Source organism: Chelonia mydas, chromosome 10 (assembly GCF_015237465.2).
Source record: "Chelonia mydas isolate rCheMyd1 chromosome 10, rCheMyd1.pri.v2, whole genome shotgun sequence".
Lineage (NCBI taxonomy): Eukaryota > Metazoa > Chordata > Testudines > Cheloniidae > Chelonia > Chelonia mydas.
Window position 1 is genome coordinate 77,592,156 of NC_051250.2, and position 22,913 is coordinate 77,615,068.

A 22,913-nucleotide genomic window follows, 5' to 3' on the forward strand; every position below is an offset into this window, starting at 1 on the left:
GAGCAATTTGTTACCTGATCTTCATGATGGAAAGACATGATCAAGGTCTAAGACTCCGTAATGCTGAACACGCATATCTGTTCTCTTGAAACTGGAATCAAAACCACTGAAAGCTTCCATAAAAAGTTACTCTTTATTGGTTAATATGATATCTTACAATTTTGTTTAAAAGTGAACTTTTCTCTTGCTAGAATGTAAGTTACTTTCTCAAATATGAATGTCTTGAGGCACATGAGATACCTGAAACTTTAGTAACTTTACATTTTGAAAGGCAGGCCTTAAATCTTTAAAGTAAGGAGTGCAATTAGTGACAGCACCCAAAAATTGCCAGCGATACATCGAACCACATGCAGTATGCATACACTCAGTCTTTGACTGGGCAAGTCAAGGGCATGCAACTGCATAGCTGACATTTTTGAAAGCCAGGCCCTAATAGATAACACCTGCCTCTCGCTGGAGTGCTTTTGTGCACCAATCTAATTGTTATGGGTTATGTGTGGGGTTACTTGATGACTGGTTCTCGGGGGAGAAAAAGGGGGGGCAGGGGGAACAGTTGTAAACCACTGGCTCCAGTCCATTGCATACGGCAGCATTTTCCTCATCTCCCCTCACACACCTTAATAATCATACTATATAACCTCCATTATTCTTGTGAGACTTTCTTGAGGCATTTAAAAATACAATTTCCAGGTAAAACTCTGAATCCACTAAGAGCTATACGAATTAATCCCAGCTTTAGAAACTAGATTGTTTTAGAGCCCCTGTTTGCCTGAGAAAGTTCTTCAAACAATATTTGAGTCAGTCCTAGAAAACAAATGAAACAGGAAAATTTGGACCACTTGAGACTTAAAAGTAATGTTCTAAAAAGCGCATCTCATATTCTTTCAGTGCTGCTACTGGAGAAGTCTGTCTGCAGTGGAGTGATGTTATGGTCATAGGCGGCATATTCAGAGGTCCCATTACTTGCTGCTTTGAGTTGCTGAGCAGCGTGTGTAAGCTGAAATGCTGCATCGGGATGAGCTGTATCAGGCAGCAGCGTACACTCCCTTTCCAGCATATCCGCCACTCCTTTTAAAAGGTCCAAAAACCCAAAAGCCAAGGCTGCCTTGCGTAAACGGTTGAGTTCCTGGAAGGGAGAAAAGCCCCATTTAAAGTTATCTTGATTCTTCTGAAAGGATATTTTATTCATTGCAAATTTGTTCACTCAGGAGAGAGATGGGGGGAAGGGGGCCCTCCAGCAAGCTTCCTAAGTGCTATCAGCATAAGAGTGAATTCTAGTGCTGGTGCGAGATTGGAGACAGCAGATATAGCACCTTAAGGTGTTAGCTTTCCCACAACACCCTCCCAGTGTGCCTCAGCAGCTCTCGCCCCCGGCTCCAGGGCCCCAGGTGGATAGCCCTCCAGCTTGCAGAAGGGTGCGCTTTGTTATCTGCTCTGTTTCAGCCACGTTGTCCAGCAGAATTTATAGAACGTGATTTTCTTAGATTGTAAACTCTTAGGACAGGGACCACAGCTTTGTGTGTGTTTATAGTGCACATACCAGAACCCTGGTTGGGGTGTCTCTTGGGGTTTGTGTCACTGCTAGGCTTGAGGGAAGAATTATGGTCATAGTCTGGTTTTAGAGTGGTACAATGTAGCTAACTGTATCTGGCTTATTGGATTTCTTGCCCTCTGCATCATAGGTGGAACACACAGCGATAGTTGACTTTGTTACCCACGTATAGGCTGCTCTCAACCTGTGCTCTCATTTCCTTCTGTGATGCCCTTTGATCCCTCAGTATTAGTAATATCCGCTGCAAAAGCAGCCCTTGATTTCTTCCTGGGAGGCAGGATAAGATTGGGTCTCCTGCAGCTCTCCAGTTCATTCCAGAGTCCAGCTGGCAAGGGGTGTTTGAAGTGCACACCATTTCTGCCCTTCCCCATGGAGATGTGTACACCACCTCTGGGATACACGGGATCGCAAAGGATCACTCACTCTCAGACCTAGGTCTCCCACAATTGAACCCTATATGCTGTCCTGTGAGAGGAGCTTAGATCAGGGGATTCCAGGCTATAGCTTTACCAATCTGTGCAATAGGTCAAGTATCTACCTTCCTCACTGGGGCTGTTGAGAATTAACGTTTGCAAAGCACTACAAGCTCTTTGGCTAGAACACACAGAGAATTATTAACCTCATCAGTCAATGCGCTCTATAGATCAAACTTGTATCGGTACAGTCACATGTTACATGCAAACCCATAACATGTTACTCACTTTGTAGAATGTTTGAGTCTTTTCAGGGAGTTTTCTTGCATTTCTCAAGATCTTCTGTACATCTGTCTGGAGGGAAAAAAAATACCATAACTTTTGGGGGAGGCTGCAAGAAAGAAAGAATCCCCAATTATACTGATAAATAATCACTTGATCATTCCTGCAGGCTCAGTGATCAGTCACCGGTTATGCAGCTCATACACGCTACCATACAAATGGTTTACACACTAAACCAGATGCCAGGCAAAGCTTTCATTCAACAAACTATGTGCCAATGTGTTTTAATTATGACACTTCAAACAGGAAGCTTTAATAGGAATTAAAGAAAAAAAATTACACTAGATGGAAGTGACAAGTATAGAGACCCTTCTTCTACTGCCCAAGTGAGACGACCCTTTCAAAGCATTGATACTGAACTGTGCAAGTGCAGCAAGGCTAAGTACTGAGTTGCTACCTGGAGGCCGCTTGGTTTGATCCACACAGTGACATTCTGCGCATAACTGCGCTTGTTTTTGGGCTGTAAGGGGAAAGGGCTTTTATTGTCATCTTCACCATAAGGATTTTCTTTAGCATCTGAAAGAAAATAAAGCTTTTTAAGAATAAGACATGACAAGGGCATTAACATAGAAAACATCAAATGCACGAGAGACTTTAAAATCAGTTTGGTTACTACCTGAAATAGGCCCAAGCTGTGCCATTTTCCCTAGCCAAGGCAGGGGCTCAGGACCAGGTTCAAAGAGAGACATCATGAGGTTTGATTTCTTCTTACTATCAGCTTGGGAGTACAGCATTCCATGCCATTCAGGCCTAAAGAAATGAGCAGATTGCTAAGGTCAAAACCGCCCATTCCTCATCCCTAAAATTCACCTCCCACCCTCGCTACCTTGGGGCTCTGGCTTTCATTATTTGCAAATTATTTACACCGTCAGTGCAGAGTCACAACACTACTAAACATGCTTGTCAAGCCACCTGGGGCTCACGGCTCGGCGTGCAGTATTTCATAGATGACTGGTCCCAAAGCATCACCCCCAAAAGGGACTTTTCAAAGAGAAATGCACCTCCGTACCCGAACTGAACAATGGCCACCATGCCTTCCACTTTAAGGCTCCCATGCAGCAGTACACAGAAGTTGGGTATTTTGCCAGCAATTTGATTAGCTGAATTCTCATCCTCAGTGTCATCAGTGATCCCCGGACCCACCTCATCACCTTCTGTGCAAAAAAAAAAAAAAAAGAACAAAAACAAGAGGGAGATTCACACTCACTAGCGCTGCTTTGTTTTCTGTCATGCTCAACACCTTACAACCTCTGCCCGGCAAGTCACCCAGCAACAGCCACCTCCTTGTCAACCCAAAGCAAACCACCCTACAGGGCAGTTCAACAGAGCAACCTTCCTTACACACAGCACAGGCTCCAGTTCCCCAAAGCTTCCCAGGCTGTTGGCACTTTGAAGACGTGAGGTATTTCAATGCTGTCGTTTCTGGGCAACGTCAGCCTCCTGTCTGACAAGCTTGAGCCTTTGCATTAAGCCTCCAGCACAGCAGTGGCGCGAACAGCTTCCACGTGGGACGCCCGGGCACGTGGGTGGCATGGCTAAAGAGGCACAGCATGGCACATTGTTCTAGTGCAGTGGTTTTCAAACTTTTTGTACTGGCGACCTCTTTCACACAGCGAGCCTCTGAGTGTGACCCTCCCCCCTTAAAAACGGGCAGTTTAATTTAATAGGGGCGTGGGACTGTCAGCCCCACAGAGCTGACAGCTTGCGACCCCCCTGAGGAGTCACAACCCCCACGTCTGCCCTGCTCTGGCCTCAGTCCAAGTGAAACCTCACCTTTGGGAAAACCAGACTAAAATACAAGGTTCCAACACAGTGCTGGTTGCAAGTGACCCCTTTTAAGGGAACCCTTAACCCCTCCCTTCATATGATTTTTTTTTTTGTCATGAGCAACTTACTGAGTTTTAGGAGCTGAAAAAGAGCTGTTCTTTAGCCATCAGCATGAAGTTCCCACAGGGAGGAAAGGTTTGGCACAAAAGAGGGCGAATACACAGAGCCAAAACCCACTAACCGCATATTTGGTCCTTTCAAATTTTCCCAAGAGAAACCTCGTATTTCCTCACTGCTCCACTTGAGGAGGCGTAACTAGGAACCACACTGAAAGGGCAACAGAAGCCCTTCTGAATGTAACCACAAGCACACAGCAAGTACAGACAAAGCAAAGCCTGAGATTTACCCAACCTTCCTCACTACTTACACCAGCCTCCAGGGCACAGATACAAATGTTAACACAGGTGAGCAGTAGCTAGTGTTCCTGAATAACAATGGATAAATCAAAGCACAAATACCAAGCTCTCAATTACCACCACCCCCCACACACACACACACACAAGGTGGGTGAGGTAATATCTTTTATTGGACACAAGCTTGTCTCTCTCACCAACAGAAGTTGGTTCAATAAAATATTACCTCACGTACCTTGTCTCTCTAATATCCTGGGACCGACACTGCATACAAGCTTTGTTCTGAAGACCATTTAAAAAAACCCAATCATTACAAGCAGATAAAAAGATGCATTAAATATTCAGCTTGATTCCTGGCCTAGAATTATTTTTATCTCTAAGTTCAAAAAGTTCTATTTATGATGTCACTAAAGAGACACTGTCCCTCTTATTAACGATGCTGTTTTATATACAGATGCACTGTTAAGAATACTCTTTTTAGAAAAGGTAAAGAGCTTGTGTTTAAGTTTTTAATTTTAATGGGATCATCAAAAAAGTGTTCTCCAAATGGCATGACACTTGTCCTTTAAGAGAACTTTGGAATGTCTGGCTCTAATTCACCACCAGCAACCTTGAAAACCTTGTCAATTCCAAACAGTGCAATGTTCACTACTAGAAACAAAAATGGCTCACCTTTGTTGAGTGCAATGGGCAGTACCAAGTGTCTAGATAATACAGGAGGGCTAGAAATATCAGCTATATCTATAAAACCAACTATTTCTAGATCTGCAAAGAAACAAACAGTCACAAGTCAGCCCTGGAAACAGCTGAGGATTTATTCATGTTAAGTTTAACATCAAAATAGGAATACTCTTCCTTAGACTGTGAGCTTTTTGAAGCATAGACCATATATAACTATAGCACTTTGCACAATGGGGCCCCAATCTTGATCGGGGCCGCTAGGTGCCACTGTAATACAAATATTTACTATACAATAATGAGTAACTTTAAGATGAGCAGTTGAAAAGCAGCTACAACAGCCAGAACCTGGTGTGTCTAATGGAAGTTATCTATGAAACATGTTGTTATACACCATGCTTTTGTTCATTGGTACCTAACACTTTGCCCATAGCAGAGAAATAACGAGTCATCTTTAAGAACAAAGGGGCAAGCTATCTGCCCTGATCCACTCCTTTGCACTGCTCAGGTGTCACAAATGCCCCACCCCGGGACAGCCCCAGTGTGGAGAGTCCCTAGCAGATATAAAGCCAGGATAGCCGCCACCTACACCTCTATTGCCAGAGCTCCTGTGCAGAGGGCAAGGAAGGGGAGTGGCCAAAGCATGATGCTCTCTGATTATGCCCAGCTTGCACATGGTCCTTCAGAGACCATATCCACCTGTCACAAGTTAGAGGAGCCTCTGAGGCTATTCTAACTTGTGCTGAGGCCAAGAACCAGAGAACCTGACAGCGCTCTGGTCTGTTGCAAAGAATCTGTCCCAAAGGCTGACAACATTGATGTTTTCCATAGCTAAATAATATACTGCTTAATTAAACTCACAAAGACATTCAATAGTTGACTGAAGACGTTGAAAGGCGTATTTTAAAGGATGTAGAATGGAATCTCATTTATACCCAATTCCCCTATCTCAAAGGACAGGAGATCCACCAACATATATTAAATACAATTAAAAGTCCTCTTGTTTGGATAAGTTTCATGCCCTGTATGTCATTCAGTTGCACTATTTTCCAGTAGTTAACTCAATTAAAAATTTGATGTATACTAGTCCAAATTCAGTATAGAGCCAAATAAAAAGTGTTATTACTGTGTTCCCCACTCCAGATGGATTTCTCTTGCAGCTGAAAAATCAAGGAAACTTGGATGGCATTAATTTCAGAGTTCCTACTTCATTTATTAGAGTAATTTAACCTTAATTGTGCACCCATCAGTTTTTGGAAAGAACCACACACTTTTTGATGAAGAATCCAATAGAGCCAGATATTGTTTAAGACATGTCACAGAGCAGGTTTGGGAAAGCAAGTTACCACACAGAGTTACCTACCAAGCACTCTACTGCCAAATTGTAAAGCATAAAACAAAAACAAAAGCACACAAGGCCAAGCGCACTGCTGAGGATGAAAGTTTACTTTGGCATAATAAGCAGGCCTGGATTAACCAATGTATACTCTGTGCACTTGCACAGGGCCCCCACCTCATGGGCCCCTGCCCACTGGATTTAAGTGAGTGCACTGCAATCTGGCATGCGGGGGTCGCAATTCTGTCATGATGGGGGCGCAGTCCGGCAAATTTAAGTGAAGGTGGGGGGCCCTGCAATTTCCATAGTGCATAGCACTCCAACATTCTTTAAATCAGGCACTAATAACAAATAAACCTTCATTCGGTAGGTCATATCTGCAAATATTGCAGAGCGTATTCTCTCCTTGAGGTGCATTCGCTCATTTACGCATTGTGTGCATGCACCAGTGACAGAATGGACCCCCTCTTCCCAGGTGAAAGTTTGGTCTTTGGGATGGAATGAGGAAGGTTGCACTCTGCACAATTGTTTTTTAAAGTGAATTTAGCGGTGGTGAGAGGGGCAAATTAACACTCTTGGAGAATGAAGACATAAGTAAGGGCAATGCAAGCTTCCTCCATGTTCCAATGTCTCAATATCAGCCTTTGGAGGGTAGTTCAGACTCTACAGGATTCAACCCTTGGTTTCTCTGCTGAGGCTGCCAACAAAGGTGCCAATTAGTTCCAACTGAGATGGAGCGGGGAGGGTTTGTGATGCAGGTAAGTCTAATAAGAACTGCCCTGACACCACCAGCTCATTTGCCACTGAGCACCCATTAGAGGATAATGACTTCTGCTCGCCTCCAACCTGGACTGATTTCAGATTAGTTTCCTAGAAGTGAAAGTCTCCATATCCTGAAGCAGCCAGCCTACTTCTAAGAGACACAGCCAGAACCCACAGCCCAGGGGTGCTATGGTGGCTTTAAGACACCTGTGGACCCTCCCAGTTTTGGGCTGTTCCATGGGCCAAAGCAGTCCTCACTTAGATAGGTCTGAGTGGTGCCTAGATTACATGAGGCTGTATATGGGCAACCAGAATCTCAGCAGGATTATGTACTGCTGCCCTAGTCTGAACCTGCCCCTCCTGCCCTCTACATCAGGCTTGCAAGGGAGTCCATGGAAGATAGCCCACAGCTGTCTTCCACACTTCCTGCAACGTGGGGATTCTCAGATGGCCACAAATGGGGTTTTAAAAACTCTTCTATGCCCCTCTGGCCCATCTGCCAGGTATACAGGGGCCAAAATAGGGTGCGACTCTCACCCTCTGATGGCAGATGTAGCTGGCCATTGCTATGTTATTGGAGACTGTATTCCATTCTCTTCAGATCAGAGAGAAAGTGGAGGGAACAGGCACTATGCAGGGTAGGGAATGTCAACAGAAAAAGAAATAGTTAACATGACAAGTTTAAAAAACAAACAAACGTTTGTTACCTGTATTAATTGCTTTAGGGATGGGATCTATTTCCTCATCTATAATGAAAGGTTCTGGTCTGGGAAATACTTGCACATCAGATGTTAAGTGACCACATTTGAGAACAGCATGGAACGGTGTATAAGCCAGGTCTATTAGTTTTCTAGAACATGATCATTTATTATTAGGGAAAAAGTAATACAAATCAGTTGAAAATAAGTTTTGCAAGCTTGTTTAAGTGCATTATACTGAGCTCCCAAAATGGATTTTTTAAAAAACCCTGAGTTAACTCAGTAGTTCCAGCATTGTCAAATTACAAAATGCTACAATACGTTACAGACAAGGTGGGGGAGGTAATATCTTTTGTTAGGTATTAGATATTACCTCCCCCATCTTGTCTCTCTACTATCCTGGGACCAACATGGCCACAACAACACAGCATATGTGATACATTATGACATTTATGGCAAATTAATAGCAGCTCCTGAAAAGCCTATGACCTAATCAACCTTTCAAGTTGCCCAATCACTGACAAAAGGAAAATCAACAGAAGTTGCCCAATCACTGACAAAGGTAGCATCCATATCACTGTAGATACTGATGCTACTGTTTTTAATTAGAGAGTGAACAAAACAAATATCAGCCTTAACCAATGAAAGTCAAAGATCAATCAATAGTCGTCAACATACTGGACTAGGAAAGAAAAAGAAACCTATGAATCAAAATAAAACAAATCAAATGTCTTGCTTTATGCTTCTTTGTTTTCTTTACAGATGTTAATTTCACAGAGTCACGTTAGTTACAAAAATACTAACCCAAACATGGACTGTACATTCTTCAAGCAAAGGGGTCCATCGATGGTAAAAATCTGTCCCTCCCCATTATTCAAATCTACAAGTCTTTCCAGACAATCTAAAGAATCTGAGCTCTGGAGCTGCACACACACAAAAAAAGAAATTATACCTTTTTAAAAAAAAAAAAAACAACAGCATAAGAACAGAAGATGCAGTAGACTGTTTTTAAGGAAATATATGCACATGAGAGTAAAAGTCTGAGGCCTGATCTACACTAGAAAATTAGGTTGGTTTAACTACTTGGTCAGGGGTGTGAAAAATCCACATCGCTGAGCGGTGTTAAATCAACTAAGTCCCCACGTAGGCAGTGTTAGGTCAACCTAGCTATTGACTCTCAAGAGAGGTGGACTACCTACGCTGACGGGAGAACCTCTCCCATTGGCACAGATAGTGTCTCCACTGAAGCACTACAGCAGCACTGCAGTCGTGTTTTAAGTGTAGACAAGCTCTAAGTCAATAAAAAAAAGATCAGGACAACCTTATCTCGCTAATTTTTAAGGAAGCCAATGTTTCTTCCCCACAAGAGATTTACTCCTAATGTAACATTTATTATTAGCCCAGAAGGTTGTCCCCACACTGGGGTTCGTAATACATTGTTTTACCAAGTCAGACCTAGCTTCCAGCTCTTATATTAATAGATTCCAAAGCCAAAAAGGATCATCTGGTCTGACCTGTATAACGCAGACTATTAGGACTTCCCCAAAATAATTCCTAGAGCAGATCTTTTAGAGAAACAGCACATCTGGATTTAAAAAGTGCCCTTGATGGAAAATCCACCACAATCCTTGGTAAATTGTTCCAGTGGTTAATTACTCTATTAAAAATGTACACCTTATTTCCAGTCTGAATTTGTCTAGCCTCAACTTCCAGCCATTGGATCGTGTTATACCTTTGTCTGCTAGAATTAAGAACCCATTATCAGATATTTGTTTTCCACCCTAGGTTCTTATAAACTGTGATCAAATCACCCCTTTACCTTTTCCTTGTTAAGCTAAATAAATTCACAGATTCTCAGTCTTCAAGAGCGCATGAGTGCCTTTGATAACATAATACTTTATATTTCTATAGTGCCTTTCCTCAGCGGATTACTTAGGCTATGTCTACGCTACAGATGCTACAGCAGCATAGCTGTGCCGCACTAGTGACATTGCACAGACACATGCTACATCAATGGAAGGGGTTTCCTGTCACTGTAGTTAATCCACCCCTCCGAAAGGCGGTAGCTAGATTGATGGTAGAAGTCTTCCATTGACCTAGCAGTGATATACCGGGGCTTAGGTTAGTTTATCTACGTCTCTCAAGGGTGTGAACTCTGTACAATTAACTTACATATACTGCAGGTGAATGTGACCCAATTATCACTAAAACCAAACACATTACCACCAGATTATTAGAATAAATCTTGGGGAGAATATGTGATTCTGTAAAAACAATAATCACTCAGTGTAACAAAACCAGCAAGAATTTGTTAAAGGAGTCACCTCTTCTAGATTAGCCATGCACATGATGTATAACTTGGACGGGAAGGGGAAAGGCAGTGGAAATCGGTTGCTTTCGTTTCGTTGGTTGCAAGTAGCTAAGGAGTGCCTCAGAGAGCCTCTGCCAATCCCTAAACAGCCATCAGTTACTAGAACAACCTAGTGCACACACAAACACACAAAAAAGGATACATTAGCATTTTCACCTAAACACATTTCTTCATCTGCCCCAATCCTGCGAACACTTACACCTGTGCTTAGCTTTACTTCTGTCAGTAGTCCCATTGGGACAACAGGGCTTAGTCCTGAAAATCCCTACTCACATGAGCAGTCCTGACTCGCAATGAATTAATTACATAAGGATTACTCCTGTAAGGTTTGCATGTAAATTGTATATTTAAGCAATTAACCGTTACAAATACAATGCTCTACATAATAAACAGTCATCTATATTTTAAAATTTAATTAAGAAAATAATGGCTAGGATTTATTTTTATAAGCTATAATCTGACCCTACTACTAATGAACACAGAGTAACAATTAAAAGTAAGTTTTTCAGTTTTAAAAAGTCACACCCCCTTTCAGTGTAGAAACTACACTGCCACAAGGAATTCCAACTGCCGTGCAACTCAAGAGCCTCAGAGGAAAGATACTCAAGAGTGCAAGGTATTATAATCACTCGGCAGAACTTAGGAGCCAACCCAATTCCCACTGAAGCCAATATGGGCCATAAAAAAGAAAATATCTGTCAGGTACATCAGTCCCCCAGTACTTTGCTAACTATTACAGCATGTCTCAACCCTTTCTGGTTTTTCAGCAGCAGCACTACGGCACTAATGTGATATTTTTCATCCAAATGGATCCCAAAAGTTATTTACACAACATTGCGCTCCAAGGTTAAATAAAATCATTGGATTTGTTTGCAGTCCACTGAAATGCTGCCATTTCTGGGATGGAACATGGCAGCGGTGTGGTGTTGCTGTGCACCAAGAAACAACAGTTTTGGCTAGCAAGTAAGGAATACCAACTCCAGCTGAAATTAAGCATTTATTCTTTCCATCCAGATTTAGAATCCAGGTTTGAACAGGTGAGAGAACGCACACTTTTTATTCCTCCCTTCTCCTCAACACACCTGTCACTTTCATAGCCTCATTAGTGCTTGTATTTGCTCTGATGCTTGAAAATAACCTGCCTTACTGTAACAAGAGTTTGCGCATTTCCCATGGCCTTTCATCCCCCAGTAACCTGATGTGCTAGCACAATGGCCTATGGTGGCAATAAGAGATCACCCTACTGAAGATCTGATATATGCTTGATTTTCACATCTTTCCGTTTGGTTCTGATCTCTGTTTTTTCAAGGGGTCTTTTATGGCTGTATTACAGGCGGTCCCAATCCACTGGGCTGCAAAATCAGTGAATGCAAATCGTAACCCAACCAACAATGAGGGCCAAATGCAGGCTTTTTCCCCAAGAAGGAGCACTGCACGGGAGGGGAAACCAGACCCAAAGCTGTAACAGCCCAGTGGAAGTTCTGAGTCCTTTTAGCTGAGCACGGCAGATGCAGACACAGTGGCTCAGCAGGGCTTGGGGATCAAAGACAGAATACATTCAGCAGCAGTCCTTACTACTGCTTCAGAGTAGGGGACTCTGCTGAGCCCAGCATCAGCAGGTACTCTGTGTTTGGCCATGCCCCTTACCTGCTGACTGTGCTCCCTGGAGCTGGGGAATGCAGGCAGGAGCATAAACCAAGCCTTCCAGACATGGTAGGGAACTGTTCGATTTTGTAACGTGTAGGTACATCAGGAGGAAAAGGGGATCAGTATTGAAAGGGGTCCTCAAACATTTTTTTCTCTACCACAACACTGCACCTGAGCCAGAGACGGCAGAAATTAGCCCAAATGTTGCTGCTGATTATTTTATGGAAGGGCTGAAGCATTTTGTTGCCATAGTGGCCAACCAAATATATTCAACTGATAATCTGCAATTTATAGAATTCACCAAATACTGCAAGCTGGATTCTGAGAACAGTCAAAGGCGGCAACCAATCATTACCTGGCAGGGAATCGCAGCACCCCATTCCTGTTGCACAACATTACAAACCCCAACCAGTGCAGATTCTAAGCACGTTTTGTCATAATCATCCATGTTACTTAGGGCTTCCTGGAAAGAAAAATTACACATTATCCTGCCTGAGTGGACAACTGTTATCAGGGAGCACATGCAGCTTATTGAAAAACAGGAAGTAATTCATAAATACCTTCCCTTCCCACTGTACCTTTATTAGGGAAGTATTGTATTCCCAAGGATGATCTGCAAAGTTTTTAAAAAATTGGGTTTATGCCCTTTTGTAGGATGTAGAAAGCAGGCCTGAAAGAACTGAAGTTTGATTTGTTTTGTTAAGTATTTTTCTGATTTCCTTTATATTAGAAATTAAAGCCTGAAAGGCCACATATTGACTGGGAAACAAGTGAAATTCTGACCTCACAAACTGCAAGTAAAAGCTGAGAAGGAAGGAATTCTGGTCCACAAAGGGTACAGACCTATTTTTAAAAAAATCCTTTGCAAGTCTACTAAGAACAGTACAGTCAAAACCTGGAACTATGTTACTCCCTCAAGTAAAACAAAATGTCTACTCCCATTGTTCTGATATTTCAATCCCCCAGAATACATGTGAAATAATAATCATTTACCTTTTTATAGCACCTTCCATCCAAATCTCTCTAAATGCTTTACAACCATTAAAGGCTCCTTTACTCACACTGAGTAGTACTTTATGCCACAAATAGACCCAGTGAAGTCAATGGGAACATAGTTGCTGCTTTAAAGGGTACTGTTTGTTGGTATCACAATATGACCTTAAGTAATATAGCCTCACAACATGCCTGTGAAGTGGGTCAGTAATTTTATACCCAGTTTATAGATGTGGAAACTGAGCCACAGAGTGCTTGGCTAAGAGCCTACCATGCAGGAAGTCAGTGGCAGGGGAAGTAACAGAATCCAAGCCTCTTATATCCATATCCAGTCTTTAACATCAAACTATCCTTCCTCCCTCAAAGGACAAGTTTATACGGGATCAGAAAAACACCACATAAAGTGTCTGATGCTCCAAAACACACACAGAAGTACAAGCTAGAGCAACTTGGTTAGACATTTGGCCTGGATGGAAGATTTCCACAAGGCCAAACAGCAGCAATGAAAATGTGGTAGAATTCATATGGTAAAATATGGAAAACAGCAAAGGGAATTTGTTCTCAGCAACATATGTAACATCCCTCTACCCGCGGCTCCCTGCTTATGACCATTTGACCCTTGCTCCTGGCCCTGTTTGTCATTAGTTATCCCCTGTATTTACATGAGATCTGGGTCTGGTAGCTCCTCCCCTTAGGCTGGGGGAAGGGGCCTTCAGATGTTGGCAGAAGCAATCCCAGATTCCCAATAGGTGCCAGAAAAAACGTATGTAACATAATCAAGTAACATGAAACTTGGAGACAGGTTTCAGAGTGGTAGCTGTGTTAGTCTGTATCAGCAAAAAAACCGAGGAGTACTTGTGGCACTTTAAAGACTAACACATTTATTTGGGCATAAGCTTTTTCATGTTCTCTGTGTATATATATATCTTCCTACTGTATTTTCCACTGCATGCATCCGATGAAGTGGGCTGTAGCCCACAAAAGCTTATGCCCAAATAAATTTGTTAGTCTCTAAGATGAAACTTGGAGTGCCTTGTCCAGTCTCTTTTAAAGCACTGAGAAGCTTCTGCAATTTTCAACTTATAACCAAATTCCACCCTCAGAGAAATTGACGCAACTCCCATTAGGGTCAAAGGCTTTCAACATCATATACCATTCAGCCCCGAGCTCCTTCTCAGCTCTTATCTCCTTTCCATGTTCTCCCCACCTCCCTCTACTCTGCCAATCATGTCAGGCCTGAAGCATCCTTCGTCACTTTTCCCACTCTCTTCCTGCTTCCATGTTACCCCAGGCACAAAATGCCTTCTCTAAACCGGTTTACTTTATTCAGAACCCTTCCTGGAGCTCCATTATGCTGTGTCACCTCTGAAGAGCACATCAAAATTCTCACACAAAACAGGGAAGTCACAAAACCATCAGTGTATGGACATGTCTCCTCAAGTATCCTGCTGATCTCATAACGGGAACCCTCTGAACAACTTCTCTTCATACCCAACTTTGCCTTCATTAGCCCTACCTTGTTGGGTGACATCTGAATTTAGACTGTAAGCTCTTCAGGACAGGAAGTGTCTCTTGATTTGTTTTGGTAAACTACCCAGCACACTTTTGGATGTTCAGACGACATTACAGGCAACACTATCACTGACTTGTCTGATTATAAAACACAACTTTCCCCTGCCTCAGTTTCCACATTTTAAAATAGGGATAACACCCACTTCATAGGGTTGTTGTGAGGCTTAATTAACAGTGCATAAAGTGATACGAGATCCTCGGATAGGAAGCCTAAGGTTTCACTGCAGTTATGAAACACACAGAATGTTTTGAAGAGTAGTGACTTGCTGATCACAGTATGTTCTTTATAAGGTGTACCTGAAGCGTGTTGTAATCTCTTGTAAAGGGAACCATCAGTTCCCAAAGCGAAGAGAAGACCACCAAGGCTGTAAACTCAAGTTTGTAATTGGTGGCCATGTGCTCAAACAACATGGTCAATCCATGGACAGCCAGGTGTTTCCGTTGATACTCTTCAGAGCCTTCCACAGAAACAGGCCGGGTCATGGAGAGCGACACGTCCATCACCACCACAGTCGGCATGATGATCCTTTCTCTGCGTAACCAAGAGGAGGGATTCACTGCAAAGGGGGAAAAGCTCTACAGAGTGATTATCCCAAAGCACTGAAGAGAAACATATGCCCTGTCCAATCCTACTGAATGGCCCTATATGAGGCCACATCACGCTGTAGCACTGACAACACATTAAGACTTTTACGTGCTTAAAACTGTAAAGTGCCCCAAGACTGGGTTATGAGGGAATACAGAGGGTTAGCTGGGATAAGAGGGGTAGCTAGAGGTCAGGAATAAGGGCTTGCCTATATTTTAAAATTAATTTGGATTAAAGGTATGAATTTAAAGTGCATTGGCTATTTGTGAATAACTCCATGTGTGGACACACTTATTCTGGAACATGAGTGCCTTGCACCAGTTTATCTTGAATTCAAACTGGGCTATGTGGTCCAAGGGGTTTGTAAAAGCAGGCTGCTAAGTACTGTTGGATAGAGCTGAGAGAGGAGGAGGAGGAGGCGAAGCAGCAGCAGAAACACCACATAAGCACCCAAAGAAGGCAGCAAGGATACCCCAGAGAAATGCAGTTGTAGTGAGCTTCTGGGAAGAGCAATGGCTGGTAAGATGCTTGCAACTGTGAGCAAAGAAACCATCTCCTGCTGTTTGAGTCCTTCTGTGTTCAGGGAAACACGACAGTGTGTACATTCTTGTAAGTACGCAGGATTGCATCAAAGACACACCTGACTACGTTAACAATTTCTCCTTCCAAAGGAAACAACCAGCTACCCCCCAAAATCAGCATGGGTCAAACAGGATTTAGCTAAACTGAACAAGATACTCCTGTTATAGAATAAGAGTGTCCACACATGGAGTTATTCAGGAATAGTTATTCCAGACAAGATATTCCTGAATAACTCCATGCATAGACAAGGGGCAGGGGTTGCACAGGGCTGAGGCTGAGAACAGGAATGGGATAATGGGTGGTGCTGGTGGCGTAATGATTTGTGACGTCCTGGAGCTTTGTGTTTAAAGGGTCCCAGAACTGGGATAGCAAGAAAGGATCTGGACTTATTGGAGGGAGATAAATGTGTGCGCGCAAGGAGGAAGGTGGTTAGCTAGAAAGGAAGATACAGCTTTGGGAAGGCAGGACAGGAACAGCAGGAAAGGCAGAATTTCAGGGTTCTGGGACTGAGGTGTGGGGTAGGATTCAAGGAGTCCCAGAGCTGGGATAGTAGGGATGGCTGAGGGAAAACAGGATTCAGGAGGATGGGGGAGCAGGGAGGGCTGAAAGGGACAGGTTTGGGCAGAGGTCCCAGAGTAGAGAAGTTCGGATTTGAGGGAACCCAGGGAGGGTAGATTTTGGCAGTATCCCAGGACAGGCGGACAAGATTCAGGAATCCTGAAGCCGCAGGGGATCAGGGACTGAGACAGACAGATTATGGAGATGTCCCAGGTCTGTGGGGTGGGGTGGGGAAGGACTGAGGGTCCCAGAAGCTGTGAGAACTGATAGATGCTGATGGGGCAAGTTTGGGAGAATCTCAGAGCTAGTGCGGGGCAGGATTTTGCATCCTGGGGGAGCTAATAGGGGTTGGTGGCTGAAGGGGCAGGTTTGGGGGAAGCTTGGAGCTGGTGGGAGGAGCAGTTTGGGGGCAGGGGAAGCCAAGGTTCAGGGTCTTGGGAGCTGGTGTGGAGGTTTGGGGGCAGGGGGCACAGGTTTGGAGGGGGTCTTGGAGTAGGCGGGGGAAACTGAAGGGCAGGTTCAGGAATCAGGAAGCACTGGAGGGGAGGTTTGGGGGGCCTTAGTTAGTCGGGGTGCTGTGGCAAGTTTAGGGGTCTCAGGACTGGTGCGGGGCAGGGTCTAGGGTCCCAGGACTGGAGGGGGCAGCGGGTCCCAGGGGGAAGGGGTCGGGGCTGTGGGGCACCGAGGGGGCAGGGTCCGAAGTCCCCGGGCTGCAGAGGGCCGCGGGGGGCGCGGGGGCGCGGGGGGCAGGACCCGGGGCTGTGGGACGCGCAGAGGGCCGGGGCACACGGGGGGACGGGCCGGGGCCCCGGCCTGTGGGGGGCAGGCAGAGGCCCGGACTCAGGGTCCCGGATCTGGGGGTCTCCGCCGCCCGCTCCCCCCCCGGCCGAGCCCGGCCCGCTCCGCTCACCCCGGCCCGAGGCCTCCGCAGTCCCAACCCAGCCGCCGCTGCCATGAGTCCGGCCCCAGAAACCTTCCCCCGCTGCGGAGGCCGGAACTCAGGGGCCGGGCACAGAGCGGCCCGCTGCAGGGGCGGCCCGGGCAGGGGGAGCTGGGAGGTGCTGTGTGGGGCAGCTCAGTGGGGATGGGGGGTTGCTGGGAGGTGCTGTGTGGGGAGCTCAGTGGGGAGGGGGGGGAGCTGGGAGGTGCTGTGTGGGGAGCTCAGTGGGGAGAGGGGGGGGTTGCTGGGGGGGAGCTGGGAGGTGCTGTGTGGGGCAGCTCAGTGTGGGGGGGAGCTGGGAAGTGCTGTGTGGGGCAGCTCAGTGTGTGTGGGGGAGCTGGGAAGTGCTGTGTGGGGAGCTCAGTGAGGAGAGGGGGGTTGCTGGGGGGGAGCTGGGAGGTGCTGTGTGGGGCAGCTCAGTGGGGGGGGAGCTGGGAGGTGCTGTGTGGGGAGCTCAGTGGGGAGAGGGGGGGTTGCTGGGGGGGAACTGGGAGGTGCTGTGTGGGGCAGCTCAGTGGGGAGGGGGGGTTGCTGGGGGGGAGCTCAGTCGGGAGAGGTGGGGGGAGCTGGGAGGTGGGGAGAGGTGGAGGGTACTGTGGGGAGAAGTTCCATGTAAACATCTGCAAAACTTAACTGATTATCCTCCTTCAAATTCCTCCCTAAACGTCTCCTTTCTGCGATGCCTACAACAAGCTTGACAACACGTAGGCTGCTGGAGGTGCATTGTTTCAAATAGTCCTTTGAAGCTCATCACACTTTCCAGTTTTCATACTGGTTATGTCTCCCCACAGAGATGTTACATACAATCCCACAATAATATACACACCTTTGCATTTCTAATACAATGAACTCCTAAGGTCTTTAAAATTAATTCAGTATGATTTGGCCTTGGAATTTGCTGGAAATTGCCAAATCTGCCACACCTAGCTCCTGGGGTCTTGTGATTACATGAGAACCCCACCTCTCCGCACTGAGCTCTCCTGCACAGCCCCTCCTAGCTCCCCCCCCCAGCAACCCCACCTCTCCTCACTGAGCTCCCCACACAGCACCTCCGACCTCCTCCTCAGCAACACCCCTCTCCCACTGAGCTCCCCCCCACAGCACCATCTCAGCTTTCAGTTGAAAAAGCAAGTTTCTAGCCCTCATGGTAGCAGAGAAAAGCATGAAAATGTGACCTGAATAGATCTTCATGGCTCAGAAATCAGAAGGCAAATAGAAAGCCCCCAAGTGTATCTATAGGTTTTTAAAATCTCATGGTCTTTTGGAGCCTGACTTAAATTATGAACACATGAGGTTGGCCACATTACATACTTATATTATGGACTGTCTCCTACTCTGCTCCAGTTGAAGCCACTGGCCAAACTTGTATTTCGACTTTAGTGGGGCCCTATATGTCTGCTTTACTGTCTGGTAGGGGTTGTCCTGGTGGTTGATGTAATGTGTGAATTCTTCATTATCCCTCCTGGTGCCAGTCCAGCAGAACTCTTGTCACACAGCAGAGGGAGCTAAACATACCTTCTGCTCTACAATTTAATATTGAACAACTTTGCACATCTTGGAAACATGCCCTGTTTTTTCAGAACGGCAGAGCACAAACAGAGCTCACTGAAGTCAACGGGCTGTGTAGGGGCTCAGCACTTTTGCAGATCAGGCCAGGAGGTTACAGGGCGTGTGCATACGTGTACAATGCATCATTTGCCAAGTCACATCATGATTTACACCCAGATAATGGAGGGTAGGATCAAACTCTTGTGGCTGGTGCATACAAAAGGCGCCTACACTGGACTAGACCTCAAAAAACCCAGTTCTAGTCTTGGCTTCACCCCCCCTGTGCCCCAGTTTACCCATCTATAAAATAGAGATATTGATACTGACCTCCTTTGTAAAATGCTTGGAGATTTACCGATGAAAAGCACTAGATAAGAGCTGAGTATTATTATTACTGACCCACAAAGAGTCACAAATCATGGGGACTATATGCTATCTGATGGGTAAATGTAACCCACTGGTCAGTGTGTATTATGTATCCCTCATTGTACCGGAGCTAGAAAGAGTGAGACTGTTATAGCCCCATCATAAAACCAGGCTGGATAGCTCAAGCTATAACAATTTATGCTTTTAGTGCTGGAGGTCCCAGTTCAGTTCTCAGTATCAGCCAAGATGGTGGTCATCGCATAAGGATCTCCTTTCCAACAGCCACAGAAAACTGCATTGGGCAGTATCTCCTTCCCCAAGGCAGTCCGTGACTTTCCCCACCATCCTCTTCATATATTTCATGTTCTTGGCAATTAATATTACCTTAGCCTCCTGCTATTGTGCCATGGACAGGCAGTTGGAGAAATCTTCTAAAAGGAGCTGTGAACTAAAGAACTGGGCTCATGCATAGGCAATGAGAAGGAATGTGTCGGAAGATGACCCTGCCCCTAAAAATTCATCTGGGAAGGCAGAAAGAAGTTCTCACTTCCCTAATAGCAGACTCTTACAACAGACCAGGAAAGGAAAGGGCTAGAAGCCAAACATATCCATATCCGCATCAAGAGGAGTCAATTCTCAGCTATCAGATGGTATTTATTAACTTTTGATCACCACCAAGATGAGCAGATTAAAAGCTGGAAGGACAGATCCGTTGACTCATTCCCAAGCCCCTGGGCCAGTCAGTCCCCCACAGCTGTTTTTAGTTTTCTTCATTCCACACAACAACATGGAAATGTATAGTATGCCCATAATGCCACCTTGCAGGCCACATCACCACATAAACCCCAGTTAAAATGCCACCTGCCATATTTATGGCAACAGTTTAGAAATCCATATCTGAGAATGAAGTAAGAAATCCCAACACTGGACTTAACCAGTAAAGACCAAGTGCCAGGAGAGATGATCACGGCAAAGCAATTCTTATTATTTCTAAAGCAGCCAAAATTGTACCAAATGCTACCTGGGCATGCAAGAAGACAGGCATCTGCCCTAAAGATCTTACAGTCTTTGGCCCAACTCATGCAAGCTGACCTGCTTGCATGGGGCCTCATTGGGGCTCCATGCATGTCCTGGGTTCTGTCCACACAGACAAAGGATGCAGAGAAAAGATTTAGCACAGAACAATGCCCCCTTAAACAAACAGTTTAAGCCCCCCAAATCACCTTTTACTTATTTCTGTTTAGCAACACTGCTAACAGATTGCAGTGCATTTAGCATTTCAGCCTAATGGAGAACAATGAAATATCTGACCAGAGTTTTCATGCTCCCTCAATCCTGGAGCCATTCTGTGCCAGTGACACCCCCACGTGAAATACATTACGCTGGCCACCCCCCCCACCCCAGGAATTGCCAGAGCATAGGGGTGTTCCATTCACGCCTCCTTCGGTCTGTCCATGACCCCCGTGCTGGAGGTGGGGCTGTAGGAGCTACTGCGGCAGGCAGAATTCTCAACTAGCCATTTCAGGTGCAAAGCAGATTTAATTTATAGCAAAGAAGGGGTGGAGGGTCTGGCCCCTTTTCCTTTGCTAGTTATTGAACTTTAGCTTCTAGCAGTGTTTTGGCTGACAGAAATTCTGATTTGGGAAATAATTGCTAGCGATGTGCAATGCTTCATCAAAATGAAACTGTGCACAAAGCCATCTGCTAATGGCAAGTACCTCAGGGGGAGATCCACAATTGGCGTAAATTATCATAGCTTCCTTGAAGCTAATGGAACTATGACAGTTTATGGCAACCGAGGCTCTGTCCCCGAAGTCTGCCATTGGAAAGATCTATAGTATCTTACTGTCTGAGGGTTGTTGCTGTTGTTGTGTGTTTCATTGCAGAGATTATCTCCTGCTCTGAAACTGAGAACATCCCATAGTCTAACACAAAGATATTTGCTTCAGAGATAGTCCCGAACCTATAAAATACTATTTAATCTTCTTACAGGCTGCAGGTATTAAACTGGATTGTCTATTCCTCTAGCAATATGCCCTTCACACCTGACCCTGTCTCTTATTGGAATTCAGCTGGGAGAGACCTAACAAAAATGGGATAATTTTCTGCTGCTTCTACCCATAACTCATCTCATTTCTGGGTGCTACATGTCAAAGAAACTTCCAGCACTAAATGCTAGCAATGAAACCCCAATTCCTGTTGAACATCATTTTTGAAGGTAAGCTATGGAGTTTCATATGATTGCCTGAGAGATCTCTATTAGATAAGACAGTCTAATCACAAGGTAAAGGAATAGGTTTGAAAATACTCTGCTTACAAAAGAATATTATAATAGTCTTCAGTCAATGAGACTGGAAAAAACAAGGGATAGATGCTCAGAAGGTATTAAAGTCGTTGAGCTATAACAATTTCCATCAGCTGATGATCTGCCCTTTACTTGCAAAAATTGTTTGGGTAGCTCATTTTGGAGAGGAAAAGTAAATTCTGTTTAAAGAAGGGGTTAGTTCAGGTATCCTTTTCTGTTCTCTGTTTTTCTTCTCTTTCTTTGATTTTGCTTTTTTTGTTGTGTTATGAAGGGTGACAATTTCCTTTACTTCTATACACTTTACTGAAGAATACAGCTGACTGTATCATTACATGCTTATAGTTAATATATGTACATGAACCTTTTAGACACTAGGAGTAGGATTTATAGGATCTCTCTCTCTCTCTGTAGGTACTTCTGTAGCCCCCTATTACTGGAGTCTCTGAGCACCTCCCAAGTATTTAAAACAGAGATAGCAACATCTGCACCTGCCCCTTCCTTTCCCCTAGTTAGAAATCTAAATTGATTAGCTTATGGAGTTTTAAATATGTGAGTACATGTGCTTGAAGAATAACTTAGTGAATGGCTTAGAATTGTGTTCTATTTACATCCTCTCCTCATTTAATATAACAATCCTATTCTGAAAACTGTGTTCAAAATAATAGTTTATGATACAATACACCAACTCCAAACTGCAAGGTGAATGTTATTCACCCCCACATCAACGTTTCTGTACTGCCATAGCCCAGGTTCCTGTTGCTTTGGGATTTACACTTTGGCTCCCTCTGTAAGTACGTAAAATATGCTAATTATTCCCAAACAGACAGTGTGATAACTAGTCCACTTTGCCAGTCCTAATTTGGACAGTAGGTTTGAAGAGGTGTAGCCATAGTAACAAATGAATGCTCAGCACCTTTGTTTTTACTATAGCCAGGCCTTGTCTTCTGCTCTTCTCAAACTGAAAGCAAACATAGAAATCACCTTTTGTTTGGTTTGTATCTCATGAGAGTGCAAACGTTGGGAAGCTGTGGAGTGGTACTAGCTGGGAGATATTAGAGCAATTGCCAGGTACATTTCCAGCAACGTGTCAAGCTTATGTAGGTAAGTAACTGGCCTGTATGAAGAGTGGATTTAACATGATGGGGTCGTCCTTAGTACTTAATCTTCTATAGTGATTTAGACTGTAAGTAAGCTCCTTGGGGCAGGGACCATGTTGACTTATATGTTTATAAAGCACTGAGCACAGTGCTACAAACTATCAGATGGACCCAAATCAAAACCCAGATCTGAAGAACCCTGAGCTTTGTGGGGCGAAGTGATGGGGGAGAGCAGAATCCAGATACAGAGATAAATGTTGTGGCTGGCTCATCTCCCTAATGAGCCAAACAAAAATGCCAGATCTGTACAGCCCCAAACTTTGGGAAATGGGGGGGTTGAAATCTGGATCCAGATCTGAATTTGCCAGTTTAGGCCCATCTTGTATA

The 22,913-nt window shown here is 44.6% G+C and overlaps 1 protein-coding gene across 3 annotated transcripts; it reads right to left on the reverse strand.

Moving 5' to 3' along the window:
* Positions 1 to 114: 114 nt before the first annotated feature.
* On the reverse strand, positions 115 to 17,347 carry INTS14 (integrator complex subunit 14). Of its 3 annotated transcripts, none has more exons than XM_037910028.2 (12): positions 17,181 to 17,347; positions 14,842 to 15,101; positions 12,335 to 12,442; positions 10,286 to 10,441; positions 8,766 to 8,884; positions 7,971 to 8,113; positions 5,160 to 5,252; positions 3,317 to 3,461; positions 2,924 to 3,057; positions 2,705 to 2,823; positions 2,254 to 2,319; positions 115 to 1,126 (listed from the first exon to the last, which is right to left on the reverse strand). In XM_037910028.2, the coding sequence occupies exons 2-12, from the start codon at positions 15,061 to 15,063 to the stop codon at positions 875 to 877; spliced, it is 1,557 nt and encodes a 518-aa protein (XP_037765956.1). In that variant the 5' UTR covers positions 15,064 to 15,101; positions 17,181 to 17,347; the 3' UTR covers positions 115 to 874. The 3 variants fall into 3 exon arrangements, with proteins under 3 accessions (XP_037765956.1, XP_037765959.1, XP_043379501.1); XM_037910031.2 differs by having other exon boundaries at positions 14,842 to 15,076; positions 17,181 to 17,314; XM_043523566.1 differs by lacking the exons at positions 5,160 to 5,252; positions 17,181 to 17,347.
* Between the last annotated feature and the right edge of the window lie 5,566 nt (positions 17,348 to 22,913).

Excerpts from the sequence above, each read along its gene's own strand:
- INTS14 (XM_037910028.2), bottom strand. The coding sequence starts at position 15,063 with ATGCCGACTGTGGTGGTGATGGACGTGTCGCTCTCCATGACCCGGCCT. Across the intron at positions 2,320-2,704 it reads TCAAACCAAGCGGCCTCCAG|ACAGATGTACAGAAGATCTT; the intron begins GTAGCAACTCAG and ends TTTTCCCTCCAG. Across the intron at positions 1,127-2,253 it reads AGACTCAAACATTCTACAAA|GAACTCAACCGTTTACGCAA; the intron begins GTGAGTAACATG and ends TCTCCCTTCCAG.